This window comes from Notolabrus celidotus, chromosome 17, assembly GCF_009762535.1.
Source record: "Notolabrus celidotus isolate fNotCel1 chromosome 17, fNotCel1.pri, whole genome shotgun sequence".
NCBI classification, from domain to species: Eukaryota; Metazoa; Chordata; class Actinopteri; order Labriformes; family Labridae; genus Notolabrus; species Notolabrus celidotus.
The window spans coordinates 6448189-6466754 of record NC_048288.1 but is presented as its reverse complement, the minus strand read 5'-3'; the positions used below and the strand labels follow the sequence as shown (position 1 = coordinate 6466754).

At 40.7% G+C, this 18566-nt stretch overlaps 1 protein-coding gene across 1 annotated transcript; it reads left to right on the top strand.

Annotated features, from left to right (window-relative positions):
* The first annotated feature begins 5004 nt into the window (after positions 1-5004).
* Positions 5005-17086, top strand: shrprbck1r (sharpin and rbck1 related). The gene is made up of 14 exons (XM_034706378.1): positions 5005-5717; positions 7445-7619; positions 8935-9015; positions 9248-9389; positions 9481-9571; positions 9654-9978; positions 11890-11990; positions 12075-12245; positions 14160-14320; positions 14438-14549; positions 14729-14908; positions 15178-15276; positions 15480-15623; positions 15945-17086. The coding sequence occupies exons 1-14, from the start codon at positions 5442-5444 to the stop codon at positions 16023-16025; spliced, it is 2139 nt and encodes a 712-aa protein (XP_034562269.1). The 5' UTR covers positions 5005-5441; the 3' UTR covers positions 16026-17086.
* Positions 17087-18566: the final 1480 nt, after the last annotated feature.

Below are 18566 nucleotides of genomic sequence, written 5' to 3'. Positions count from 1 at the left end.
TAGACGGCATTAGTCTGGCATCCAGCACCTCGGCTAGGAATCTAGGAGTCCTATTTGATCAAGATTTATCCTTCAAGTCCCAAATTCAGCAAATCTCAAGGTCAGCCTATTTTCACTTGCGCAATATTTCTAAAATTAGACACTTCCTATCTCAGAGCGACGCAGAAAAACTAGTCCATGCATTTGTTACCTCCAGGTTAGATTACTGTAACTCCCTCTTATCAGGCTGCCCCAATAAGTCTCTAAAGATTCTTCAGCTAGTTCAAAACGCTGCAGCTCGAGTATTGACTAAAACTAGGAAGAGGGAGCACATTTCTCCAGTGTTAACTTCTCTACACTGGCTCCCAATAAAATGTAGAATAGAATTTAAAATCCTTCTTTTAACCTACAAAGCCCTTAAAAATCAGGCACCCTCGTATCTTAAAGAGCTCATAGTGCCCTATTACCCCTCTAGAACTCTACGCTCCCAACATGCAGGCTTGCTAGTTGTACCTAAAATCTCTAAAAGTAGTATGGGAGGTAGAACCTTCAGTTATCAGGCCCCTCTCCTTTGGAATCATCTACCAGTCAGGGTCCGGGAGGCAGACACCCTCTCCACTTTTAAGAGTAGACTTAAAACTTTCCTTTTTGATAAAGCTTATAGTTAAGCTGGATCAGGCTTGGACCAGCTTTTGTCATGCTGCTATAGGCCTAGACTGCCGGGGGAACTGGCACACTGACACACTGGGATCCTAGCTCACCTTCTTCCCCCCAACCCCTTCATCACTTACTTTAACTCTGCCTGTCCCATTAAAGTTACTAATCATAGACCTTTCTGGAGTCCCTGAGCTCCATTGTCTCGTAGATTCCTCTGAGCTGCCGTAGACGTCCTTCTGCTGCGGACGATCTGGACTCCAGCTGATACGGACGTGCTGGACTCCAGCGGCAACAGCTTCTACGACTCGTCTCATCACTATCACCTCTCTCTCTTACTCCCCTCTATCTGTCTTTCCAGACCCAACTCGGTCGAGGCATGATGGCTGTCTAACATGAGTCTGGTTCTGCCTGAGGTTTCTGCCTGTTAAAAGGAAGTTTTTCCTCACCACTGTAACTAGCTAAACACTGCAATGTGCAATGCTCATGATGGATTAAGGTGGGGTCAGACTGAGTCTTACCCTGTCTTGGTGTTGGGTCTCTGTTCATAATTTGACATAGTGTGGTCTAGACCTCCTATGTTTGTAAAAGCGTCTTGAGATAACGTTTGTTGTGATTTGGCGCTATACAAATAAAGATTGATTGATTGATTGATTGACATTTTTAGGTGAGCAAAAGTATTGGAACAGACACACTTAAAATAAATTAAAGTGAATAAGACTTAATATTTTGTTGCAAATCCTTTGCTTGCAATAACTGCATCAAGCCTGTGACCCATTGACATCACCAAACTTTTGCATTCTGCTTTTGTGATGCTTTTCCAGGCTTTCACTGCAGCCTCTTTCAGTTGTTTGTTTGTTTTGGGGGGTTACTCCCTTCAGTCTCCTCTTTAGCAAGTAAGATGCATGCTCTATAGAGTTTAAGTCTGGAGATTGACTTGGCCAGCTTAAAGCTTCCACTTATTGCCCCTGATGAACTCCTTTGTTGTTTTTGCAGTGTGTTTGGGGTCATTATCTTGCTGCATGAAGAAGGATCTCCCAATCAGTTTGGTTGCATATTATTCAAAATTGGCAAACAAAATGTTTCTGTAGACTGCCGAGTTCATTTTGCTGCTGCCATCATGTGTTACATCATCAATGATGTCATCAAGTTGCCTTGCCTCAGAGACCGACGTCTGGCTCTGAGTGGAGATCAGTGTTCAGGTCATTTCCCCATGGCAGGAAATATGACAAAAAGGAAACTCGTTATCAACTATGCAAAAATAATAAAATGTATCTTTTAACAACACAGAGTAAAACATAAAGAAGAGAATGCATTGAACAGTAAAAATACAAAGAGGGTAAGAATCATATTTAAGACCATCTTATATTAATAAAATGTATACTGTTGTTATTCTCAGGTGTTTCATCAGAGCTCACAGTCCAGTACAGAGCCCTGACTGGAGCAGAGTGGTGGAGGCAATCTTCATCTTCAAAGTGCTGTGTACCCATGGCTGGACCTGATGAGCTTCCTGCTGCTATGCAAACATTACCGACTCTGCATTCTTGACTGAGCCACATGTTTTCTGTCCATCCACCAAACACAAACGGGAGGCAAAGCTCAAGGGGAGAGTGCAAACCCATACCTTCTTCCAGGGAGCAATTCTGACACTGGCAGCTTCCCATAGTGCCTCGATCCTCATAGATGATGGTGACACCTGAAACCTCACAGATGATGTTTTTTAACCTCACAGCACCTTCAGTCATGTCACCACCATCTAGTCCCCTTACACCAATCAGCAGTACAGGAGGAGGAAACAAGCCCAGGATCTCACTGGAATAGTCACAAGAAAGTATGTGAAGACGACAGATGTTGTCCTTTGCAGAAAGTGCAAGAAAGACAGGACGCCACTTTCCCACCTTCAGTATGTCAGTTACTGGTACTATGAAGAGTCCGAGACTCAATCTTACCTTGAATGGAGGACCAAGCTGGAGAAGCAACGTTATGGGGGAGAAAAAACAAGCCAACACGACCCTCAAGCGTCTTAGAGGGTTGAAAAAATTAAATAGACTCAATATTTTTAATAATCAAATTGTTACAGAATGACTATTTTCTCTTCCTGCAAATAGATTTCAAATATGTGATGGTTCGTCCTGCACACAGGAGCGTTTGCCTTTATTATTTCTATAAGTTATATGTTAGTATTATTAATATTTTATAACATAACAATCATAACAATTATCCTCACATTGGTCATGTCTTTGGTCTGTTAGGTGTTACTCATGAACATAAGTCAGGAAGGAGCAGGGACTTGTGGGTTCAAGTCCAACCTGGGTCACTGGGGTCATATCACAAATTTGAGAAGGTCCACATTCTATCACCTGTCCTGCCTCAGCAACTATCAAACCACAGCAGGGACACACACTGCTGTATTCCTTCTTTCTGTATTAAAATACTAATACACAAGAAAACTAGTATGAACTTTCACTAGAAAAGAAGCTGATTCAAAAATGGCAACTGATAAAATACCATTCAGCTCCTCAAGTTATGGAGTGCTGTTAACAGGGATGTTGGCTCAGGATGAAGGTAGCACTATAGTTATGAGTAACACTGTTGTCTTCACAGCTGTGATAGAATTAATTGTTGCTTTAGAAAAAGGACATTATTATTTGAATCATATAATAGATAGATAGATAGATAGATAGATAGATAGATAGATAGATAGATAGATAGATAGATAGATAGATAGATAGATAGATAGATAGATAGATAGATAGATAGATAGATAGATAGATAGTGTTTAGAAGTATGCGCAGGCTACTTGTCCTAAAATATTTCTAAAAAAAAAATACAAGTCTTGTCATCACAATATATTTTATGTGAACATGTCATAATATCCAAATATGAAATGTAGGCCTACTACAATGTAGTAAAAGGCAGAATAGACCCTTTCCTTTGAGCGTGATATATGCTTAAAATATTTATGATTGCTGGTGTGCTTTATATAGGCATGACCTAATTGTTTTTACAAGTAGAAATGTGATATAGAGAATGTGAGCAATATAACGTCTTGCTGTCACCTTGTGGTGAAACATGAGAATACATACGCAGACTACTACAAATTTCAAAAAAATATTCGAAATGGTGTACAAAAATCTTGTAGAAAGTATTTTATTTTTTAATATGATCACATGGTACGGGCACTTGGATATCAAATGTAGAGTTAAATTGACTAGGGTGGTTAATACAGCCAGCAAGATTATAGGGCAACCACAGGTTCCACTCAGTGATAGATATGCACAGATTAGTAGGAAGAAGGCCCTGAACATCACAGCTGACCCATCCCATCCTTTGCACTACCATTTTGAACTGCTCCCAGCAGGTCGGCGTTTAGGACTGCCACGAGCCACAAAGAATGTTTACAAGAACTCTTGTGTTCCAAGAGCAGTTAAATTATTAAATTCTTAGATTTCAAAATCAGACCTAACTTTTAATTTTAGCAAGCTCTTAAAATAACAAACTGTAGCACCCCCCTTCCCTTTAAAGGGGCTTTCCTAATTTTTATGAACTCAATTGTTGGATGTATATGTGTATGTACATGTGTCTATGTGCATGCGTATATGTATGTATAGATATACATGTGTATCTTTATGTATGTGTATGTGTATTTACATATATGTTTCATATTTTAGATAGGCTCTTTTAAGGAATTCTGCTGGCCATCACCGTATAGGAAGAACCCCAAGTGCTTTCTCTGTTGTTGTCTACAAATGTTTTATTGCCTGTTTGTCTGTGTAAGCCGAAGCACAAATGAAGTTCTAATCTAATCTAAAATTCTGGAATATTTATTCCAATACGGCAAAAAACAGTTTATCTTTTTAAATGTTATAAAGGATGCTTGAAAAAACAACTGTTACTTAATTATACTCATCATGCTCAACCACATATTCATAAACAGTTGTCACATCATATTCATATTTTGTACTTTTAAATTTTGTTGATGTAATAACTGTATTTATATTCATGTTATTTTTGTATATTCTTATGTTATTTTATTTTTAGTATCAACTATTGTCTTTATACGTGTCAATTTAGTATTTTTTAATTTTTTTTTGATATTAGAACACTATTTTGGTGTAGGCTTCAAGTAAGCTCTCTGAGTTTTCTGCCTTTTCCTGCACAGTATATTATTTATATTTGCTCTTTTTTTGGTGTTTTTAAACTAAAAGGCCTGTACTGCACTGTGTTGGAACCATAGGCTTAAACACTCATTTGTGAGACGGTGAATGATAAATTATATGCTAAGACCTAAAAAAGGAGCAAGAGGAACTCATTTATCATGTTTCTAATTAAAGCAACCCTCATGAATATTACAGGAGCATACGTCATTGTACAGTCAACGCATGCGCAGAACGAGGTGAAAGTCTACGCATCAACAACACTGGTGACAAACTATCGACAACAACTTTGGGGTGATTCGGGTTCTGGATCTACTTGAAGACTACCGTGGTGGATTTTTAGTCAAAGTAGGACCCCGGAACCAGCTGAGACCAGGTTTTATCGTGAAAAGGAAAAGAGAAGTGAGACGTTGATCCTCGGCAGCACTTTATGGAAGTCTTTACGGTGGTGAGATTGTAAGGCTGCGCAGTTACTTCCTGTTGTCATAGAGAGTGATGTTGGACCCGGTTAGACCCGGTTAGACCATAGACTGGATCCATAAGTGTTATACATGTCGTGGACGGGCTCCGAGACCTGAGGCAGGGGACGGGAGAGGACTTTAAACAACACGGTGTGTTCCTGTATGTCCGCTACATGAGTGTGTCTGCAGGATGTCTCTGAGTTCAGGAGGTTGGACTCACTCCCCTGGATTCACTCCGGACCAGTCTGCCGTCCTCCCCGGTCACTATGGGGCCTCACAGGCTCGGCAGGGCTGCCAAACCGTCCTCATGTCGGTTCGGGTGTCGGTGTGCCATTCTGGGATTCGCCCGCTGTGTCTTCCGGGAGCAGGTGATGAGTCACTCCGCCTACAGCTCAGCATGGACCCGGGGAAATCCGGGGAATTCCGGCTGTCGCTCCAAGACAGCAGCGGGACTGGCCGGAGTGTGGTGAGTGCTCGGCGGCCACATGTGGGGATGTTGTGGGGTGGGTGTGTGATTTCAGTGGGAAAACCCCACTGCAATAAAACTTTATGAAGGAACACTATTTGTGCTGACGTCTGTGTAAATATGACATTAAACCCTTTTAAACATAAATCTATTCAGTCTGGATTCTATGTAGGGTTTCATCATTTTATGACTTTAATGTTTTGATTTTAATGTTGTTTTATTATTCTATTAATCTTAACTATCTTTATTTAATTATTTATCTACTCAATTGTATTTATATTTTTAGCCTTTATTTTATCTTCAACTCTTACCCTTTGTATTTATTTATTTATTTATTAACTATTTGTAATATTTTGTTTATGTTTCATAAATAGTTTTTCATTTTACAAAGAAGAACACTTATTCCCTTCATCCACCCACCCACCCTAATCTTATAGACAATACAATTTATTTTATTGTGTTATTTCATTTATTGTGTTTTTAATCCCTCTGTTAAGTGACCTTGAGTGATGAGAAAGGCGCTTTTAAATAAAATGTATTATTATTATTAATGTATTATTTATTATTATTATTATTATTATTATTATTAAAAGAAAGTAAATCTGTAGATTAATAAGCAAATAGTTCACATAATAAACATTGTAACCCATCCATCCATCCATTATCTTGACCGCTTATCCCATTAGGGGTCACGGGGGGCTGGAGCCTATCCCAGCTGGCTTCGGGCGGAAGACAGGGTACACCCTGGACAGGTCGCCAACCTATCACAGGGCAAACATTGTAACCGAAAAATAAATAAATAAATAGAATAACAAATTCTCCTTTACATTCATAAACATGACAATGAAACATGAATATTTACATTACCAAAATCAAAAAGAGGAGTTTCATGATGGACTCATTTTCGTTACATATTCAATGAAAGGTGACCAAATGGCATTATATTTTTCAGGACAGTCGGCGCGATTGTATCTTAGTTTTTCTAGTTGTAGCATGGAGAGCATTTTCCCATCCAGCTGTTGAATGAGGGAGGTTTAACTATTTATATTCTTAATGTTGATTTGGTGCTTCAAATTATTTTAATCACACATATTTTATTGTTATTGGTGTGCATTAGTCTGTATTTTAAAACCTTGTTTTTTGTTTTTTTTTAATATGTCTTGCCATTATTTAATTTCTGCTGCTTTCTTGTTTTTCAGAAACAGAATAAAAAAAACTATATATTTGACTTTGGTTTGTAGTGTTACTGAATTATATTACATTACATTCATATATGAAATCCCGGATAATTCATATTTAACTTTAATTTAAATTAGAAGAAATGGGGCCTAGCGGTCTAAGCGCACCACATAAAGAGGCTACAGTCCTCGTCGCAGGGGTTGCAGGGGTCGCCGGTTCGATTCCCGTCAGATCGACCATTTCCTGCATGTCTTCCCTCACTCTCTACTCCCCACATTTCCTGTCTCTCTTCAGCTGTCCTATCAAATAAGGGCAAAAAGGCCAAAAATACAACTTTAAAAAAATAAATAATAATAATTAAAAGACACACTTAATTGATTCCCATGTGGGGAATGCCAATAAAAACAAGCAACACATCCTGTACATAGGCTGGATCATTATGCATTGTTCCAGAGCGGTGCATTCATTCTTGTTTTAACTGATGGCTAATTTACTCTTCCCATTCCTTCATCTTCTTCCATTCATTCACTCTCTCCCTCTGCTCCCAGACCATCGCTGAGTTTGACTTGGGGGTGGTAAACTACGAGGTGAAATCACCAAAGTGTCACGAGCTGAGTCTCCTGGCGCCTCCACATGAACGGATCAGCTTCAACTTCCGCTGTGAGCAGGAGGCCCAGGAGTGGGCCACGGTGGTGATGTCTTCTCTGAGAGAGGCCCAAAGAGGTGAGTCCGAACGCCTCTAAGAAAACAATAAAAACCAAACAAAAAGGGACAAACTGAGATATGTTGTACCTTGTAAAAAAAGTACTGCAAGTCTTTTCAAATCTACAGCTCAGTCAGATATAAATTAAGCTTGAGGTTTGAACAAAGGAGCTGTTTATCTCTCTGCTCAAAGCTGGTTACATCACTGACGTCAGTTTCAACCACTGTAACCAAACTTCATGTTTTGGCCTCAGAGGGAATTTCAATAACTCTGGAAGTGAGGTATTTTGCCCTTCCTCCACTCAGATGTGGAGGACTAAAGGCATGGGAAATGAAAGAAAAATGTATATATGTAAGTGTGAACTAATAATTCTTAAGATTTGTAACCACTCTGGGTTAACATGATAATTATATTTATCTTTTTAACTGTTGTTTTAGAAAGCACACTATTTAAAGTACAATTCAAAGCATCATAGGACTCTTCAGGAGTATGTAGACCTTGTCTTAGAGTCACACACAGGGATCTCCTTTTCTGTAGAAGAGGCTTAAGTGATTTTCCTTTCATATGAACAAACGTACACACGTCAAATCAATGTTGGGCGGCAACGGTATGAGACAAAGTCTCTGTGTAACAGCGAACAAAGAAATCCTTTATTAATGATCTTATTTGTTACATTCAGTAGATTTAAACTGACTGTAGAGGGGAAGAGTTGCTCTCTGTGGTTGGTAGTTTGCCCCACAGCAGGATAACATGTTAGACAAATAAGGTCAGATCAGACATGTTTAAATTTGTCATCCAGCCACTTGTTGCTGTTGGTTTTGTCCAAAATATCTGTATTACCACAAGATCAAAAAACATGAGTGCAAGTGAAAAGTTTCAGCTAGAGAGTTAGAAGAATTACAGAAAAAACAAGGACTTTCTCCCAGTATGAACATGTTGTAGCGCCTAATCACAACAAATGTTATCTGAAGACTCTTTACCAACAAAGCAGGTCTAGACCGTACTCTATGTTCTATTATTAACAAAGACCTAACATCCAGACAGGATCAGATCCAGTCCCATCTTACAGACAGGACTCAGTCTGATCTCATCTTAATCCACCATGAGCAGAGCACTTTGCAGCATTTACCAAGCTACAGTGGCAAGGACAAACTTCCTTTAACAGGCAGAAACCTCCAGCAGGACCAGACTCATGTTAGACACACATCTGCTGAGACCGAGTTGGGATTGGAAAGAGGGAGATGAAGAGAGAGAGAGAGAAGGACAGATAATAAAAGGAGAGTAAGATCTCCTGCTTGTTTTTCTATGCTTGTTAACAACATTTCTCATCACCAGTCGTCCCGCAAGATAATGAACCACATCAGCAGCAGCGTGATGGTCCCGATCATCGTACCACCATAGCCCTGCAGCAGACAGGTGTGTATGCTGAACGTCTTCTCCCCAAGATTAAATATGTCTTCTTTTTTAATATAATATAACTAATTCAGTCATCCCTCCATCATTTTATTCATCCATTGATTCATTGTTAGCCCACTAGTGGCTAGGAGGCATGGCAACATCCTCTGCACACACTTGCCTGTATGTTCACCTGAGTGGGCTTGTCTGCTTTTCCTTGTGCGTGCGTGTGTGTGTGTGTTTCCATCTGTAGAGGACACTTGCATTGAACTGACCAGAGCCATAGAAGCAGGTGACATGCAGTCTGCTGCTGTCTATGCTGCAACGCTCGCCCGGCAACATGCCTCGCTCAAGATACAGCCGTCGACCAGAGATTATGAAGACACTGAAATCAAGTACGGGCAGCATCATGGTTTTATGTTTTAGAAGTGAAGCTGGGTAGATACTGACACACAATCTGCACCTGTGTTTGTGTTTATCCAACAGCTTGACTGTTGTCGTTGAGGATTCTTCTTCGTCCTGTTGTGTTACTGTGAAAGTTTTCCCACACATGACTACTGCGGCACTGAAACAACAGGTCAGTTCTGTTTCCTCTATGTCACTCACATCACAACTCACAATCAGTGTGTGTTATCTTACCTCTCTGTCCTACACCTCAGATGTTCCTGGAGTATGGCTTTCACCCTCGTGTGCAGCGTTGGGTAATCGGTCAGTGTCTGTGCACTGACCAGCGCTCCATCGCCTCGTACGGGGTTCATCAGGATGGTCACACGGCCTTTTTGTACCTCCTCTCTGCGCGTCACGCTCGCTTGACGCTCCAGGCCCTGCAGCTGGACCAGGAGAGTGCTCTCCTTCTGGGTCCTCCATCTCTGTCTGTTCCCACTCCCCCCCTCCCTTCTACCTCTTCCAACGGCCCCTCATCCCTGGAGAGGAGGCCGTACAGCACCCTGCCTCCCAGACTCCATACAAGCAGCAGCAGTGGTGGTGAGTTTGAGCAGGATTGTGTGAAACTCACTGACTCTCTATGATAGTAAATATGCATGAGAACACTGTGATAATCTCATATTGTTAAGAGAGCAGAAACATGAAGTGAGGTGAAGAAGTAGCCCAAAAAGACTCCCACTGAAGGCCATAAACTATCTCTTCCCTTTTAAGAGAAGCTGCAAAATAAACAATAATAAAGCCGTGCTCTGATCAGATGCTGACACCACTCAGTTACTTTCTCATGCAGTCAGGTTATTGAAGCTTGTTTAAGCCGTATCAGAAGTTTAATTCTACAAGATATCAACAGAAACAGAGAACTCATAAACACGTCTCCAGCTCTGCCTTTGTGTTGTGACTCCTCAAACTAAATCAATCTCAGTGTGGGAAATTAAATCTAGTTTGAAACTCTTTAAAGATATTCTGATGTTGTTCAGTGTGATGTTTAGCGCCTGAAAGTGCACTGGCACTTCCTTTATACGTATTCATTGTAATGTATGAAATGTGTAGTGGCAACTTTTAGCAAAAAATTGTATTTGCCACTTCCGCAGGACGTGACGTTTCTTCCAAAACAGGTTTACCCAAAAATGAAAGTGATGCCGTATAAAATTAAACAAACTGAGAGTTTATTAAAAATATCGATAGCTAAAAAACAAAAATCTCTTCTTTAGTCTCTATTAACTGGTTTACTAAAGAAAGATACTTTTATTTTTCTTCAAAAGCAACAAAACTATGAAAAACTAAACAAAGCTACGGTCAGAAAATCTGTTGCTCCTCGTCCTGCTCAGATCAAAAGCACTCATTGCAGCGCACATGCTCAGTTGCTCCAATCAGCAGCACCAATTAGCTGCAGCAGGACTATTAAAACTAGGGTTGGTAGTCCCGGAAAACTAGCATGAATTTGAATGTAGCATTTCCCCAGGACTCTGTCTAACCCCTCCCCTCAGAGCTACTCCAAAATGACGCCCTCGCTCACATGCACGAGCCCCGCTGATTCACGACCATATGATGGTGACTGATTGAAAACCGGTCCTCAGCACATGGTTTGTGTTTTGCACTACATCAACTCATGTCTCACTCAGCGGTAAGAAAACACCAAAACATGATCATAGTGAAAGTTAAAAACACAAACAAACATGAAATGTACGCTCTGCAGGAGGCGGGCAGAACAGCAGGACGGGATTTGATTGGTTTCATCATTTGGCTCCTGATGGCAGGGATTGGTTGGTGTTTTCCCAGGTTTACTCCGGCTGTAGATAGCAGCTTTTCTTCCTTCTTTTTTAAGAACACATTATGGATTGATGTGTGTATTGGACATAAAGATCATTTTAACCAGTATAACAAAAAGTGTATCTAAATCTGACTACCAACCCCAAGACACAGATGCTAGAACATTAGTTAAATAAGGCACTTTGGCTGTTTTCGAAAAAGCCTACTATACTAGCAATAGAAACTGATTTTTCAAAATTCAGTATGTAGTATGTGAACAAGAGCAAAATCTGCAGTATGCCAAAACTACCCGTTTGACGTACTGATTCGGGAAAATTTCACAGTATGCATTGGACCAGTCTCCCTTGCATATTGTTCCCCATAATGCACAGCGCTCCTTCAAATGCATTATGTAGTATGCAGTACTACTGTCTGATACATTCGTAGGTAGTATGTAGCAGGCTGTTAAGAAAACAGCCACAGACTCGAATTGCTCTATGGCTCTAACAAAATAATCAGTAGCTCAGTAGAACGGACTGTGATGACTTCTGTCCAAGAGTTATTTTAGTAAGCAGGGTTAGCACTCCTGCAGCTCATGTATTAAAGGTTACATAAGTGAACCAATCACAAGCTTCAGGAGCTCATCTGCACTTACAGGTTTTTGTGTTTACTGATTACTAATTTTTTTCCTCTATGATATGTCAGGTGGGTCAGAAAGAGGAAACATCAGTGAGATCAGAGATCTCATCAACCTCGAGATGCCTCAACTCAATGAAGCACTGAGTCCCAGCCCAGCCTCCACCCAGGTAATACTCAGCAGACCTGATAGTTTCATTAAAGGAGGATTTTGTGTTTGGAAGCAAAGAATAAACCCCTTCTCTGTGCCTCAGGGTTGGTCCTGCCCTTCTTGCACTTACATTAACAAACCAACACGACCGGGCTGTGAGATCTGCAGCACAAACCGTCCCGAGAGCTACATCATCCCAGGAGGATACAGACCAGACGCACTTGAACTGAGACGGATCCAGCAAGAGAAGGAGGCGATCAGACAGTACCAGCAGGTATGAGAGAGAAGGTCACACCAGAGCCGACATGCACAGCATCCTCCCACAGTCCTGTATAGACAGCAAACACAATTTTTGGCACAAGATTCGATGATAATCACACAACAGATTACAACAACAAGCATTGATCTCATCATATTTTGTTTAAAACGACACAGACAGAGGGCTCAAAATCAAATCAAGAAACAAGAGAAGAGAAAAGCATTAAATCCTTCAAGTTGAATTCTGATTTTAATATACACACTCTCTCAGGTTGACTCTCTTCTCTTCTGTCTCTATTTTTTTGAAGGAGAAAGGGAGAAGAGAGGTGCTGAGGAGTGCTGGGGCTCAAAACAACTCACTCCTGTTTAACCTGGACCAGGACTACTGAACACACACACAGACACACAGACAGGGACGCGTACACAACATGTTTGTTTCTGTGCAAAGTCAGAGCTTGTTGCAACATTTTTATTGCACTTCTGAGAGGCTCACTTGCAGTCCTCGTGCACGGTGTGTGTATGCCTTCATGATGCTGGAATTTTAGGCATGTGGGTCTGTTTCTCCACCCTGAAGTTGAATGTAGGTTAAAGAGCACATTTGAAATGCACTGATACCACTGACGCCTTATTTCAGCCTCGTATTGGCCAAATAATCAAAACTGGTGGTGGCATGTGTGTACATGTCTGCAGTGTCGTTTTACAAGTTGTCCTACACAGATCAAATGACTTTTAATAGTGAATCTGACAAAGTGAGATTCTTCTTCTGTCACACAAACACGTCATAACAGACAGTTTGATCCCTGCTTGTGACCAGAAGTCAGTGAGGCATCACTGAGCAAAACACTGGCTGTCATTGATGTGCTATTGTTCAGCTGATGTTACAAATTACATCATCCAAAGCACGAAACCAAGGTTAAAACCAAGAGAAATTAAAGCGTTGCGCTCATTGGAGACCTCAGCTTTAGCAGAGAAATGAAAAGATGTGATCACGAGCAGGAGAAGCAAAATAAATCCTTCAAAAGCAACGGAGGGAGGCTTTTCAAAATTATAGATAATGTCAGTATAATGATGAACTCTGTTAATGCACATAAAACATCCAGAGACAGTTTATGTTGCTAAATCATGAAAGAGTAGGGAATAGAAAAGTAGTTAAACATTAAGCCAACCTTTGGACATATTTAAAAACATGGAGTCAGTTTTCCTCTTCAAGGAGTTTTGGTCCCCTTTTTCAATCACAGACATGTAGTGACTTTACGTTATTACTATGAACAGTGAAGGAGCAACGATAACAAGCATGAGGAATCCTGACAGTAATTAAATAATGTTTGCGTGATTAAAATGCAGTTTTAAATGTTGATATGTGGCTTATAACAAAGAGATAAAGTAGTTATAAGGAGGTAACGGTCAAGTGTTTAAAAAAAACCCAGACAAATCTGACCCTCTCAGGATCCCGTAGGACTCATGGTGCTGTGTTTGCAGTCAGCTCTCGGGCTCTTTACAGGTCTTGATCTAATCCTTTCAATTTGACCTGCCTTAGATAAATTTAACTAAAACGTAAATGAAGCTTAAAACCACCAACTAACATCCCTTCATGGTTGGAGCCCCCTGTGACATAGATCATTTGACCCTGGTTAGAAGTTTAGGAGAGGCTGCACCTCTGTTACTTTCAGCATCAAGAGGCTTTCAATGAATTCTGCCACTAAAATGAATGTATACACCTTTGGCACTATGATACATGTATAATACTCTGTGAAATAATTGAAATAAAGTGTTTATATGCAGTGTGTGTCTGTGTGCCTGAACATGTGAGTGCAGAAAGTCTGCATTACTTCCAATACTTCAATTCATTGAGCCCTGATAAGAGAAATAAAAGGATACAGTTTACAGACTAACCTTTAATCCTCCCAACAACACACTCACCTTGTGCCAGGCCAGAGAAGAGGAGCGAAGGGAGAACTTTGCTCGTCTGGTGATGATGGACAGCCAGGACCTGCTGCCCAACCCAGAGCTGGTGGACTGCAGGATCTGCTACGTAGACCTGCAGCCTGGAGAGGGGGTCCTGCTGAGGGAGTGTCTGCACTGCTTCTGCAGGTGAGAGGAAGAGAACAGAGAGAACAGCAGGAGGCTCTGCTGCTTGTTCTAACAGAGTGGTTATAGCTTTTGTGATTCTGACCTGTGCATCTGCATGTGTGTGTGCTTGTTCTCCAGAGAGTGTTTACGATCAGTCATCATGCTGAGCGAGGAGCCGGAGATCGCCTGTCCCTACAGAGATGACACGTACTCCTGTACCTCCTCGCTGCAGGAGAGGGAGATCAGAGCTGTGAGTTACACCGACAAACACAGAGTTTTGTCTTCTGTTGCAGTCGATTTTGAACTGAACATAGCTCCAAAAATCTTTACCAGCCAAGAAAAATGAAGCCAATGCTCTGCTTCTTTTTGTTGTTAACACAGACGTTGACTTTCTGTCTGATTAGCTGCCCTCTGCATATTTCTTTACAGCTGGTGCCGGCAGATGAGTATGAACGCTGGCTGCAAAGAGGTCTGTCTGTGGCAGAGTCTCGGTGTGAGGGCAGCTACCACTGTGCCACTCCAGACTGTCAGGGCTGGTGTGTGTACGAGGACACGGTCAACGTCTTCCACTGTCCCGTCTGCAGGAAACAGAACTGTCTGATCTGTAAGGTATGAAATCAATTCAGTAAAAATACATAATACGACATAATGTTTAGTTATTTACTTCAAGAGTTCTTATGAAATCAAACAAGCACAAGACTGAGCATTAATCAATGAATGTGAGCACAGCAACATACAAATCGATTTGCATGCTGTCTGTGTGGCATTGTGCCCTTAAGCACCCTGTGTGTTTAAAGTCAGGAGTGTTTCTTTCTTTCACTGAGTTTAAAATACAAGCACTCTCACTTCTTTATTTGTCCTCTTTCTTTCCTTCTCAGGCCATCCATGAGGGAATGAACTGTAAGCAATACCAGGATGATCTCGCAGCTCGAGCTATAAATGACTCTGCTGCCAGGCGGACAACACACCTCCTGAAGGTGAGCTGTGATAAACACTTATATGTGTGTGTGTGTGTGTGTGTACATTTTAAGAGAAATAGGGAACTCTTCCAAGCTGTCTATCACTGTTTTTCACACACACTGTGTTATCAGAACCTTTTTATGATATATGAAGAAACTGGCACCTTTTACATCCTCTCATCTCAGTCTCCTCTCTCCTCTTTGTTCTGTCTCTCAAACAGACTCTGGTGCAGTCAGGCGAGGCAATGCACTGTCCCCAGTGTGGCATCATTGTGCAGAAGAGGGATGGATGTGATTGGCTGCGCTGCACTGTCTGTCACATTGAGATCTGCTGGGTCACAAGAGGACCGCGCTGGGGGCCGAGGGTGAGAGTCAAACCCACACTTCCCTTCTTATGTCATATTTATTCCACATATCTGCTGATTTCATCTCATACTCACTCAGGGTTTCAAACTGTGATAATCAGTGAGAGCAGCATTCATTTGGTCTTTATCTTTTTAAAGAAGCATGATTCATTTGGTCAGAGAGATTCAACAAATACCAATATTTACACCAAAAAGGATCAGCTCATTCTAAAATCTGAACTCACATCACCATGCTACAAACGTTTGACCCTAATCAAAGTGAAGTTTCCCAGTGCAAGGATTCCTAAAAGTTTGACATCTCTAATTCTGATCTTTATGAAGGGTCCTGGAGATACCAGCGGAGGATGTCGCTGCAATGTCAACAACCAGAAATGCCACCCTAAATGCCAGAACTGCCACTGAGAATCTAAAGAGGGGTCGGGTTATAGACGGGCATAAACTGGAAGTAGACTGCTCTCCTTCATAGGAGGGAAAGCATTAATGTGAACAAGAGAAGTGTTTCAAGCCAAAAACTAACCGACTGACCAGATGAACACATACAGCACATCCTCAATGTTATAACTGGAGTCATAGTCAGAGTCCTCCAGTGTTTTCAGCAAGCCAACAAAAGGGTTCTCAGAAGTCTGCAGGTAAAAAGTATCATAGTTACTGCATGTGGTGCTTCCTGCACTGAAAATGTAGCAATACAGGTTAGATGTTCTCTGTTTTGGTTGATGCATTAGGAATGAGTTGAATCAAATTGAAGGGGCCTTATTTACTCTCGTGCACAGCGGCTGTAGCAGAGTGTTTGTGATGCTAGGAAATGTGAAAAGGTCCTTGATGTGCAGGTCTCTGCGTAGATCAAAGTATTGTATGGAGCTGGATGTTTTGATGTTGTGTGTCTGTGTGGTAGTCAGAATGAGTGAGACTGAATGGAGCCAGACTGTTAGCTTCCACATGTGTTGGACACGGGTGCGCACAGACGTCACTGAGGTACTGACCAGCTGAGTATTGTACGATGACACCGTCAGTAACCGTCAGAGGGTTTTGATAGATTAAAAAGTTCATCGTAATACTTGATCACTGTCTGTCAACATCGCACATTCAAACACATTTTGTCAATAAGCTGATTTTCCTTAACGAGGGAGTTCTCACATGATGGAGTGTGATATTTAAATAACGAGAAAGCTTTGTATACATTGGGATATTTGAGATATCTTCTGATTCATCTCTGCATGAAGGTGTTATTCTCATACATTAATAAAGATGAACGTATAACCCGACTGTTATAAGTATCTCACAAACCACACTATTTTTAAACTAGAGTTTTTTAACCCCTAATTTCACCTCAATACACTACTGCCCTGCACTGACAAGCCATGAAAGTCTTCACTGTTACATGTTGTTTTGTTTGAGTATCAGCTCTGTGTTGCTGATGTACCGTTGTGCCTTAATTATCAATAAATACTTTCTAAACTCAGAGAGTGCTTTGTGTTTATTTTTAATGAGCAGCATGAGACCGCTGTCACACATACCAATGTCCACATTTGATGTGAGTGTACGTATAACCTTAGTGATCCCTTTTAATAATACACTCAGTGCTTTTGTTCCTCTAAGCTGCAATTTACAGAAGATTTAAGCGATGAGGTTGAGGTCATCTGTAACTAAACTATAGCTGCCGACACAGGCCTACTTTAATCGTCCTTGATCACAGCTCAGTGTCCTAATTAGATCATTCTCTATTATACTTAGAGGCCTCTTCTTGTGAGGTCCCCAGGGATCTTTGCTAGGTCCCATACAATTTACTTTATCTACTCGTGCATATTGTGTGACAACAATACTGATTGCTAAAAGGACAACTAGTGGTGGACTAACAAAGTAAGTACAGTACTTAAGTACATTTTTTGAGTATCTGTACTTTACTTGAGTATTATATTTTGGGAGAACTTATTACTTTTACTCCACTACATTCAGAAGACAATTATTGAACTTTTTTTTCTTTCAGTCAGTGCTCTAGTTACTCACAACTTTTGCTTTGAAGTAGTGAGTGAGAATTTCCTTCTCTTTTCTGAAATCTGATCCCTAAGACAGTAAAATGTGTCTGTGTAGTTCTGTTTGTCTCAGTGTTTTAGTCGTACCTGTATATCGTGCATATCCACGGTTGAACGTGGAGCAAACAGAGCAAATTTCACTCAGATCAGGCAGTTCATGTAGAGGTGGTAATGATGGCTATAATTCTACACCTGAGCACCCACGGTTGTATCTTCAGCCTGTGTTAAAGGTTTTTGAAATGAAGAATGATACGTATCGTTTGAAATGTTCTCCCTGTTTCCCACTCTGCCCAAACAAACAAAAATTCACTGTCCAACCTGAGAAAGCGTGTTGAGCTACGTAATGTTTGTTTCATTTTAGATGAACATTTCACACTAAGGTGTCTGTGCTTGTATTAACTTACTTTCTGTTTTTATTCCATGGTATAGTTTTTAGAGATTTCAAGTAATGGTTTCTCAATAAACATAATGTAACAGAATGTACTGCTATGTATTCTTGACTGCACTCATGCTTTGTGAAAATATGTTTGGAGATATTTTAAAAAGTACTTTGAATAGGTCAGTATTTTTAAAAGCAAGTACTTCAGTACTTTAACACAAGTCCTAATTTGAAGGAGCAAGTGGACTAATGTTTGACCAGGAGGATCTATACTTTGACTTCAGTAATGAAGCTGTGTACTTTGTCCTCCACTGAGGACAATACACAGCTGTTCAACCTGTGGTGCAACTGGTGTATCATTTTCTATGTCTTGATGGCCAAATGCCTCATCTTATCTTCAGAATTGCAGTGACGTTAAGTGGTGCAATCAATCAATCAATATTTATTTGTACAGCACCAAATCCCAACAAATGTTATCCTCAGACTCTTTCCAAACAGAGCAGGTCTACAGTAGACCGTACTTTGTGTTCTATT